This window comes from Pristiophorus japonicus, chromosome 4 (genome assembly GCF_044704955.1).
Source record: "Pristiophorus japonicus isolate sPriJap1 chromosome 4, sPriJap1.hap1, whole genome shotgun sequence".
Taxonomy (NCBI): Eukaryota; Metazoa; Chordata; class Chondrichthyes; family Pristiophoridae; genus Pristiophorus; species Pristiophorus japonicus.
In genome coordinates, this window is record NC_091980.1 from 131,683,437 (window position 1) to 131,694,546 (window position 11,110).

The window sequence follows — 11,110 nt, forward strand, 5'->3', positions numbered from 1 at the left end:
CATTTAATCTGGACCATTTTACTACCTTCAGTATCCACTTTCGTGACCATCGGTCTGTCTCCACTCTAATAACCGTTTTTTATCCCCTGACAAAAATAGTCTGCATCCCAGAGTACCTGAGGAAGTGGCCCGAGAAATAGTGGATGCATTGGTGATCATTTTCCAAAAGTCTATCGACTCTGGATCAGTTCCTATGGACTGGAGGGTAGCTAATGTAACACCACTTTTAAAAAAAGGAAGGGGAGAGAAAACGGCGAATTATAGACCAGTTAGCCTGACATCGGTAGTGGGGAAAATGTTGGAATCAATTGTTAAAGATGAAATAGCAGCGCATTTGGAAAGCAGTGACAGGATCAGTCCAAGTCAGCATGGATTTATAAAAAGGAAATCATGCTTGACAAATCTTCTGGAATTGTTTGAGGATGTAACTAGTAGAGTGGACAAGGGAGAAACTGTGGACGTGGTGTATTTGGACTTTTTAAAAACTTTTGACAAGGTCCCAAACAAGAGATTGTTGTGCAAAATCAAAGCACATGGTATTGGGGGTAATATATTGACGTGGATAGAGAACTGGTTGGCAGACAGGAAGCAGAGAGTCGGGAAAAACGGATCCTTTTCAGAATGGCAGGCAGTGATTAGTGGAGTGCCACAGGGCTCAGTGCTGGGACCCCAGCTATTTACAATATACATCAATGATTTAGATGAAGGAATTGAGTGTAATATCTCCAAGTTTGCAGATGACACTAAGTTGGGTGGTAGTGTGAGCTGTGAGGAGGATGCTAAGAGAGTGCAGGGTGACTTGGACAGGTTAGGTGAGTGGGCAAATGCATGGCAGATGCAGTATAACGTGGATAAATGTGAGTTTATCCACTTTGGTGGCAAAAACGTGAAGGCAGAATATTATCTGAATGGCGGCAGATTAGAAATAGGGGAGGTGCAACGAGACCTGAGTGTCATGGTATATCAGTCATTGAAAGTTGGCATGCATGTACAGCGGTGGTGAAGAAGGCAAATGGCATGTTGGCCTTCATAGTTAGGGGATTTGAGTATAGGAGCAGGGAGGTCTTACTGCAGTTGTACAGGGCCTTGGTGAGGCCTCTCCTGGAATATTGTGTTCAGTTTTGGTCTCCTACTCTGAGGAAGGACGTTCTTGCTACTGAGGGAGTGCAGCGAAGGTTCAGCAGATTGATTCCCGGATTGACAGGACTGACATATGTGGAGAGACTGGATCGACTGGGCCTGTATTCACTGGAGTTTAGAAGGATGAATGGGGATCTCATAGAAACATATAAAATTCTGACAGGACTGGACAGGTTAGATGCAGGAAGAATGTTCCTGATGTTGGGGAAGTCCAGAACCAGGGGTCACGGTCTAAGGATAAGGGGTAAGTCATTTAGGGCCGAGATGAGGAGAAACTTCTTCACTCAAAGAGTTGTGAATCTGTGGAATTCTCTACCGCAGAGAATTGTTGATGCCAGCTCGTTAGATATATTCAAGTGGGAGTTACATATGGCCCTTATGGCTAAAGGGATCAAGGGGTATGGAGAGAATGCAGGAAAGGTGTACTGGGATGAATGATCAGCCATGGTCTTATTGAATGGTGGTGTAGGCTCGAGCAGCCAAATGGCCTACTCCTGCACCTATTTTCTATGTTTCTATGTTTCTATCAACAATATTTGGATCCATTCATGGATGAGAAGGGGACAAACAGATATCCAGTAGGATTGGAAATGATGATTGCCAATGGGTATGAAATGCACAATGGGACAAAATACAAATGGATACATTTGTGGAGGATTCGATTAATAAATTGATGGAATAGACATGGGGGAGGGGAGAACACGGAAAAAGTTTCGAGAGAAGTATCTATTCAGCTAATTAATTAAATAAATCTGGAATAAAAAGCTAGTATCAGTACTGGTGATCATGAAATGAGCAGATTGTCATAAAAACCCATGCGCTTCTCTAATCTCCTTTAGGGAAATAAACCTGCCGTCCTTACCCAGTCTGGCCTATATGTGACTCCAAGCCCACAGCAAAGTGGTTGACTATCAACTGCCCTCTGAAATGGCCCAGCAAGGCACTCAGTGCTACAAGGCTGTTCACCTTCAAGGGCAATTGGAGATGGGCAATAAATGCTGGCCTTGAGCTCAGAGATTGCTGGTCTGTATGGCAGTTAGTTGCTCTTTGCTCACACAGCTCAACAGGAAGTCTATAGCAGCAGTGGTGCATTTACTTTACTGAGCTACCCACAGTAATAACTCTGAATGCAAAGAGCACAGATGTATTTAAGGGGAAGCTAGATCGAAACATAGGGCAGAAAGGTATAGCAGGATATTCTGATAGGTCTAGATGAAGTGGGGAGTGAGGAGGCTCACATGGAGCATAAACCACAGCGTGGCCCAGTTGGGCTGAATGGTCTTTTTCTGTGCTGTAAATTCGAAGTAATTCTGAAAACACGGGCACCTGTAAAGTTTTTCAAATCGAGTGAGCTGAAGACTTTGTCAGACACAGGAAGTCTCAAACCCATCGGCCGCAAACACAGGCCGAGTCGTGGAATTGTGGCTCATCAATGTATGAAATTTTGTAACATCGACACCCGAAAAGTGCCTTTGAGAGTTGCAAAGACATCAACATGGAATGGCTGAAGGTGGCAGTTTAATTGCAACAAATATATTTTCAGCTAATTTCCTAAAACCAACTTGTAAACAGTGGATTATTACAGCTGCAGCATTAACATTTGAATCCATTCATAGGGGTGAAATGGAGATCCAGTAGGATTTGGACAGGATGATTGCTATTTGATATGAAATGCAAAATGGGATTAAATACAAATGGATACAGCCCAACTCCGTGTAATTCTGGTTTGATTTAAACTACATTATATTAATTGAAAAATAAGCAACTACTCAACCTTAGAAGGAAAAACAACCCAGTCCAAATTGAACAGTTTATTTACACTCGAGACATTTTGCATCAAGAGCCCAGATCTCACAGCTCTTTGTACAAAGTCACAAGCCATCATTCCCTACACGACAGGGTTCCCAATTATATAAATACAAGTACTAAACACAATAAGCTTGATCCCATCAGTCAGTTTAGTCACTCTCCCCCAGGGAGTGCTTGTCAAACAGGTACTCTCCCAGGCCATTCTCAGGGGCTCCCAGTCTCTTCAGGTTGGTGATGTGATCTCCAAGCTTCTTGATGATCTTCACTTGTTCATCCAAGTAGTGGGTCTCCAGGAAGTCACACAACTGAAAGAGGGAAACTAGTTATGTCCAGCAGCAGATATCAAGGAATGTCAGCTTCCCCTTCAGTTTAAGAGGATTAAAATCCAAAACGCTGGAGGTGGATAGTCAAGTGGTGCAATTGAGATTGATGGATTTACTGCATCATTAGATTAAACTTACTGCACAATAGGTGCTCAGGTCCTGGGATCACTGGGACACATTTACAGGTCAATGTGCACAGCAGGCCAAATTCCCCCATCCCAAATTCCCCCATCCCTTCCCACTGTCCCAAATACAGACCGATGAGACACAAACACAAAGCTATTAGGCGTGGAGAGCTTTGAATTAGGCCCAAGGATACAAAGGTATCACAACCTCAAACTTACCCAAAAGCCCACATTAAATCATTAAGAACTTACATGAGGGTCAGTGCACCCAGTGGAGAGTTTGTGCAGATCCAGCAGACTCTGGTTGACATTCTTCTCCATCTGCAGAGCTCTCTGCATTGCCTCCAGACCATTGCTCCACTCAGCCTGCTCGGGTTTCTGGAAAGAAAGAACATTCTAACAGTTCACTTAAAATAGATTAAACAAATATTGGAAAGTATTGAAAGAAATTAGTGGTACAATCAAAAGTCTACTTCACCATTACCGGTGTGTTAGAATATAAAATTGCCATTAAGCTAACAACCACTGGAGTCATATTGATAATGCAAATTGCAGAGATGTATGTAAGGGGAAGCTGGGCAAGTGCATGGAGAGAAAGGAATAGAACAATATGCTGAGGAAGTGGTGGGAGATGAAGCAAGGAGAGAGGAGACTCACTGCAGTACAACAGTATAAACACCAGCAAAGAGCAGCTTGGCCGAATGGCCTGTGTGCTGTAAATGGGAACCAATTGCTTTAGAAGATATTGGGAACAATCAGTCAAAGGGGAGGCAGACAGAAGGCCACTCCTTTATAGAATCCAACCTTGATGTCTGCCAAGATGATCCGTCCTCCTCGCCGATTCTGGAATTCCATCAGTTTCTCAGCATGCTCAAGGTTCTCATGTGACTGCCCCTTGAAAAACTCAGCAAAGTGACGCAGGGCAACATGATCCCGGTCAAAGTAGAAGGACTGTGGAGAGATCAGTACAGTAGTTGGGTAATGCATGGCAGACCCTTCATCATGTGTACAGTACATAACTTCAAGCTCAATTTTGCTTGCTTTCTTTCGATCAAGATTCACAGTCTCACTGAACTTGTAGATACAGGCAACTCTTGATTATCCAGGTCCCTTGGGGATTGGGCTATGCTGGGTAAATGATTTCTCCATTAGGAGCATGTTGACATTACAGTTAATGCTTCCAGTACTGCAGGTGTGCTCAAACCAATAGCTGTAGCGTATCTTCTAATCCTTGAATTCTAGTCCTCAAGATCTAAAGAGCATTAGGCTTGTTGATTACTTCCTGTAAGGGTTTGTGGCATTTTAATAAATTGAGGGGCAGTGGACCTGTGTGCGAACACCAGCAGGAGCTGAGGCAGGGTGGAGCACTTAAAAAAGGAAGGCTCAACAGGCAACATTCAAAAAGAACATCAGCGTTTCAAAGTGATGTCGGCAGAGCGCACACATGGAATTTTAAATGCCATTACAAGTTTCCCGTTGCATCAGTGTGCGGATAAAGCGAGAGTTGCCTGTACATACATTGTTATGGAGACAATCTTTTGATCCCCTTACCCAATGAAAAACTACAGTGCAGCATCAAAACCTTGATTTTCCTGAGGAGGTAGGTGGGTGGGGGAAATAAAGTATTCCAGATAACCTTGGCACAGCATCAAAACCAGTTTTTATTAAATTATGAGTGGGGGGGGTGGGGGGGTGGTGAGGGGGTGAAATGGGAAACAAAGTGTTCCAAATTTCTTCCACAGTTGAAGGAAAAGGATCCTTCTTGATTTCCTCCTAAAATGTCCTAGTTCTAATTTTAAAATTACATCCCCTAATTGTAAAGGCAAGTAGGGAAAGTCCATGGAGTGGTTTAGAATGGAGGATACAAATTCTGAATTCCTTGATTGAGTGCAGAATGTATTCCAAATAAACTTCAACAAGCTCAAAATAGCCCAGGAAAGGGAGTCATTCAAGATACTCCGAATAGGTGGGCTGGATACAGCACAGAATTTAGTAAATTCACATTACATAGTCTCCATTGTGAAGTGCTCTAAAATGCAAAACTCACCATAGAGAGATAAACATAGGAGGAATAGAGCTCCATGTTGATCTGCTTGTTGACAGCATCCTCACAGTCCTGGTGGTAGTTCTGACACACTTGAGAAGCCATCTTGATTCTTTATTATAAATCAAAAATTTGTTGAAACAACAAACTAAGATATAACCAACCTCAAACTTGTTTATACTGAGGGATAATCCAGGGTGTGGCAACCTAGATGATGAGTGACAGTCCTCAATACCAATCAAAGGTTGCAGCCTCTCAGAGCACCAATCAAGTAATGGGAGGAGGGGAGATGGACTCCCAGAGCCAATCAGATTTTTGAAGAATGAGCATCATTGGCTGACAACTCAATGAGGATCTCAATTGTCCTAACTTTCCTCCAACACAGTTCAAATATCCAGAATCACAGGTTTCAAATAATCCTCTGATTTTTTTGGCTAATCAATTGGGAAAAACTTAAACCACAAGCACCCACTTTATAAAGCAGAATAAGTAATACATTTAAATGTGACAGAACTAACATGAATATTTTTCAAATTATAATTTAGCTCCCTATATCCACACTGCAGTTCAGTCCCTCTGGCCCACCAGTCACAGAAAGCCTCAAGCATACCGGCAGACACCGCACGCTCCCTCTCCAGGGACACCCGGGCAGGGACATCGCCGCGGAAGAGAGACAGGCAGATGGAGAGAACACCCCATCGACCGTGCTCTGTTTGGACCAGTTAATGGCCACTTTGAAAGATTCAGTGAATCCTCTGTTGTTTGCGAGTCAGTGTCTTTTTAATAGTTCTGGATGGTTCAGTGTGTGTATGAGGATCACCATCGTTCATTGGGTTGGTCACATGCAGTTTCTGTGGGTTTGATGTAACATCTAAACATAGTGGTTATGTTACTGGACTAGTAATCCAGAGGCCTGGACTAATGATCCAGAGACATGAGTAAAAGTCCCACCACGGCAGCTGGGGAATTTAAATTCAGTTAATTAAATAAAAATCTGGAATAAACAGCTGGTATCAGTAATGTTGACCAGGGAGTATCGGATTGTTGTAAAATCCCACCTGGTTCACAAATGGTTTTTAGGGAAGGAAATCTGCCGTCCTTACCTGGTCTGGCCTATATGTGACTCCAAACGCACAGTAATGTGGTTGACTCTTAACTGCCCTCCGAAATGGCGTAGCAAGCCACTCAGTTTTAACAAACCACTATGAGAAACAATAATAAGAATAAAACAGGATGAGCCCCTGGCATTGACCTCGGCCCACCCAGCCCAGTCGATCCTGCAAAGTCCTCCTCACTAACATCTGGGAAATTGTGCCAAAATTGGGAGAGGTGTCCCACAGACTAGTCAAGCAACAGCCTGACATAGTCATACTCACAAAATCATACCTTTCAGCCAATGTCTCAGATTCCTCCATCACCATCCTTGGGTAAAGAAACATAGAAACATCGAAAATAGGTGCAGGAGTAGGCCATTCGGCCCTTCTAGCCTGCACCGCCATTCAATGAGTTCATGGCTGAACATGCAACTTCAGTACCCCATTCCTGCTTTCTCACCATACCCCTTGATTCCCCTAGTAGTAAAGACTTCATCCAACTCCTTTTTGAATATATTTAGTGAATTGGCCTCAATAACTTTCTGTGGTAGAGAATTCCACAGGTTCACCATTCTCTGGGTGAAGAAATTTCTCCTCATCTCGGTCCTAATTGGCTTCCCCCTTATCCTTAGACTGTGTCCCCTGGTTCTGGACTTCCCCAACATCGGGAACATTCTTCCTGCATCTAACCTGTCTAACCCCGTCAGAATTTTAAACGTTTCTATGAGGCCTCACCAAGGCCCTGTACAACTGTAGCAACACCTCCCTGCCCCTGTACTCAAATCCCCTCGCTATGAAGGCCAACATGCCATTTGCTTTTTTAACCGCCTGCTGTACCTGCATGCCAACCTTCAATGACTGATGTACCATGACACCCAGGTCTCGTTGCACCTCCCCTTTTCCTAATCTGTCACCATTCAGATAATAGTCTGTCTCTCTGTTTTTACCACCAAAGTGGATAACTTCACATTTATCCACATTATACTTCACCTGCCATGCATTTGCCCACTCACCTAACCTATCCAAGTCACTCATAGCATCCTCCTCGCAGCTCACACTGCCACCCAACTTCGTGTCATCCGCAAATTTGGAGATACTACATTTAATCCCCTCGTCTAAATCATTAATGTACTGTGTAAATAGCTGGGGCCCCAACACAGAACCTTGCGGTACCCTAATAGTACCCTGCCTGCCATTCTGAAAAGTACCCATTTACTCCTACTCTTTGCTTCCTGTCTGACAAAGAGTTCTCAATCCACGTCAGCACACTACCCCCAATCCCATGTGCTTTAACTTTGCACATTAATCTCTTGTGTGGGACCTTGTCGAAAGCCTTCTGAAAGTCCAAATATACCACATCAACTGGTTCTCCCTTGTCCACTCTACTGGAAACATCCTCAAACAATTCCAGAAGATTTGCCAAGCATGATTTCCCTTTCACAAATCCATGCTGACTTGGACCTATCATGTCACCTTTTTCCAAATGCGCTGCTATGACATCCTTAATAATTGATTCCATCATTTTACCCACTACTGAGGTCAGGCTGACCGGTCTATAATTCCCTGTTTTCTCTCTCCCTCCTTTTTTAAAAAGTGGGATTACATTGGCTACCCTCCACTCCATAGGAACTGATCCAGAGTCTATGGAATGTTAGAAAATGACTGTCAATGCATCCACTATTTCCAAGGCCACCTCCTTAAGTACTCTGGGATGCAGTCCATCAGGCCCTGGGGATTTATCGGCCTTCAATCCCATCAATTTCCCCAACACAATTTCCCGACTAATAAGGATTTCCCTCAGTTCCTCCTCCTTACGAGACCCTCTGACCCCTTTTATATCCGGAAGGTTGTTTGTGTCCTCCTTAGTGAATACCGAACCAAAGTACTTGTTCAATTGGTCTGCCATTTCTTTGTTCCCCGTTATGACTTCCCCTGATTCTGACTGCAGGGGACCTACGTTTGTCTTTACTAACCTTTTTCTCTTTACATATCTATAGAAACTTTTGCAATCTGTCTTAATGTTCCCTGCAAGCTTCTTCTCGTACTCCATTTTCCCTGCCCTAATCAAACCCTTTGTCCTCCTCTGCTGAGTTCTAAATTTCTCCCAGTCCCTGGGTTCGCTGCTATTTCTGGCCAATTTGTATGCCACTTCCTTGGCTTTAATACTATCCCTGATTTCCCTTGATAGCCACGGTTGAGCCACCTTCCCTTTTTTATTTTTACGCCAGACAGGAATGTACAATTGTTGTAGTTCATCCATGCGGTCTCTAAATGTCTGCCATTGCCCATCCACAGTCAACCCCTTCAGTATCATTCGCCAATCTATCCTAGCCAATTCACGCCTCATACCTTCAAAGTTACCCTTCTTTAAGATGTGGACCATGGTCTCTGAATTAACTGTTTCATTCTCCATCCTAATACAGAATTCCACCATATTATGGTCACTCTTCCCCAAGGGACCTCGCACAACAAGATTGCTAATTAATCCTCTCTCATTACACAACACCCAGTCTAAGATGGCCTCCTCCTAGTTGGTTCCTCAACATATTGGTCTAGAAAACCATCCCTTATGGGGAACAAAGTAATGGCAGACCAATTGAACAAATACTTTGGTTCTGTCTTCACGAAGAAAGACATAAATAACCTTCTGAATATAATAGGGGACAGTAGGTCTTGTGAGAAGGAGGAACTGAAGGATATCCTATCAGGCGGGAAATTGTGTTCAGTAAATTGATGGGATTGAAGGCCGATAAATCCCCGGGGCCTGATAGTCTGCATCCCAGAGTAGTTAAGGAAGTGGCCATAGAAATAGTGGATGCATTGGTGATCTTTTCACAACAGTGTATTGACTCTGGATCAATTCCTATAGACTGGAGGCTGGCTAATGTAACACCACTTTTTAAAAAATGGAGTGAGAGAGAAAATGTGTAATTATAGACCGGTTAGCCTGACATCAGTGGTGGGGAAAATGTTGGAATCAATCATGAAGGATGAAATGGCAGCACATTTGGAAAGCATTGACAGATTGGACCAATTCAGCATGGATTTAGGAAAGGGAAATCATGCTTGACAAATCTTCTCGAGTTTTTTGAGGATGTAACTAGCAAAGTGGACAAGGGAGAATCAGTGGATGTGGCGTATTTGGACTTTCAAAAGGCTTTTGACAAGGTCCCGCACAAGAGATTGGTGTGCAAAATCAAAGCACATGGTATTGGGGGTGATGTACTGACGTGGATAGAGAACTGGCAGACAGGAAGCAGAGAGTCAGGATTAATAGGTCCTTTTCAGAATGGCAGGCAGTGACTAGTGGAGTGCCGCAGGGCTCAGTGCTGGGACAATAGCTCTTTCATTATACATTAACGATTTAGATGAAGGAATTGAGTGTAACATCTTCAAGTTTGTGAATGATACTAAACTAGGCGGTGGTGTGAGCTGTGAGGAGGATGCTAAGAGGCTGTAGGATGACTTGGACAGGTTGGGGGAGTGGGCAAATGCATGGCATATGCAGTATAATGTGGATAAATCTGAGGTTATCCATTTTGGGGGCAAAAACACGAAGGCAGAATATTATCTGGCTGGCGGCAGATTAGGAAAAGGGAAGGTGCAACGAGACCTGGGTGTCATAGTTCATCAGTCACTGAAAGTGGGCATGCAGGTACAGCAGGCGGTGAAGAAGGCAAATGGTATGTTGACCTTCATAGCTAGGAGATTTGAGTATAGGAGCAGGGAGGTCTTGCTGCAGTTGTACAGGGCCTTAGTGAGGCCTCACCTGGAATATTGTGTTCAGTTTTGGTCTCCTAATCTGAGGAAGGACATGCTTGCTATTGAGGGAGTGCAGCGAAGGTTCACCAGACTGATTCCAGGGATGGCTGGGCTGTCATATGAGGAGAGACTGGATCAACTGGGCCTTTATTCACTGGAATTTAGAAGGATGAGAGGAGATCTCTTGAAACGTATAAGATTCTGACGGGACTGGACAGGTTAGATGCAGGAAGAATGTTCCTGATGTTGGGGAAGTCCAGAACCAGGAGACATAGACTTAGGATAAGGGGTAGACCATTTAGGACTGAGACGAGGAGAAACTTCTTCACTCAGAGAGTTGTTAACCTATGGAATTCCCTGCCGCAGAGAGTTGTTGATGCCAGTTCATTGGATATATTCAAGAGGGAGTTAGATATGGCCCTTCGGCTAAGGGGATCAACGGATATGGAGAGAAAGCAGGAAAGGGGTACTGAAGGAATGATCAGCCATGATCTTAATGAATGGTGGTGCAGGCTCGAATTGCTGAATGGCCTACTCCTGCACCTATTCTCTATGTCTCTATGTTTCTATGTTTCAACCATGAGGTGGGGTGGGAGGGGTCCCAGCCCCAAGCCCAATAGTGTAGCTATGAGGCAGAATAGTGGTGATGCTACTGGATAAATAGGTAGGATAAATGGTAAAGCAAATTATTATTTAAATAGTGAGGATTACAAAATGCTGCGGTACAGAGGGATCTGGGGGTCCTTGTACATGAAACTCAAAACGTTAGTATACATGTACAGCATTTAATTAGGAAAGCAAATGGAATGTTGT

At 43.7% G+C, this 11,110-nt stretch overlaps 1 protein-coding gene across 1 annotated transcript; it reads right to left on the minus strand.

The window, feature by feature from the left end:
* Window positions 1-2,348: 2,348 nt before the first annotated feature.
* On the minus strand, window positions 2,349-5,546 carry LOC139262637 (ferritin heavy chain, oocyte isoform-like). The gene is made up of 4 exons (XM_070877788.1): window positions 5,445-5,546; window positions 4,202-4,348; window positions 3,650-3,775; window positions 2,349-2,450 (listed from the first exon to the last, which is right to left on the minus strand). Exons 1-4 carry the CDS (start codon window positions 5,544-5,546, stop codon window positions 2,349-2,351), a joined length of 477 nt encoding a protein of 158 aa, XP_070733889.1.
* Between the last annotated feature and the right edge of the window lie 5,564 nt (window positions 5,547-11,110).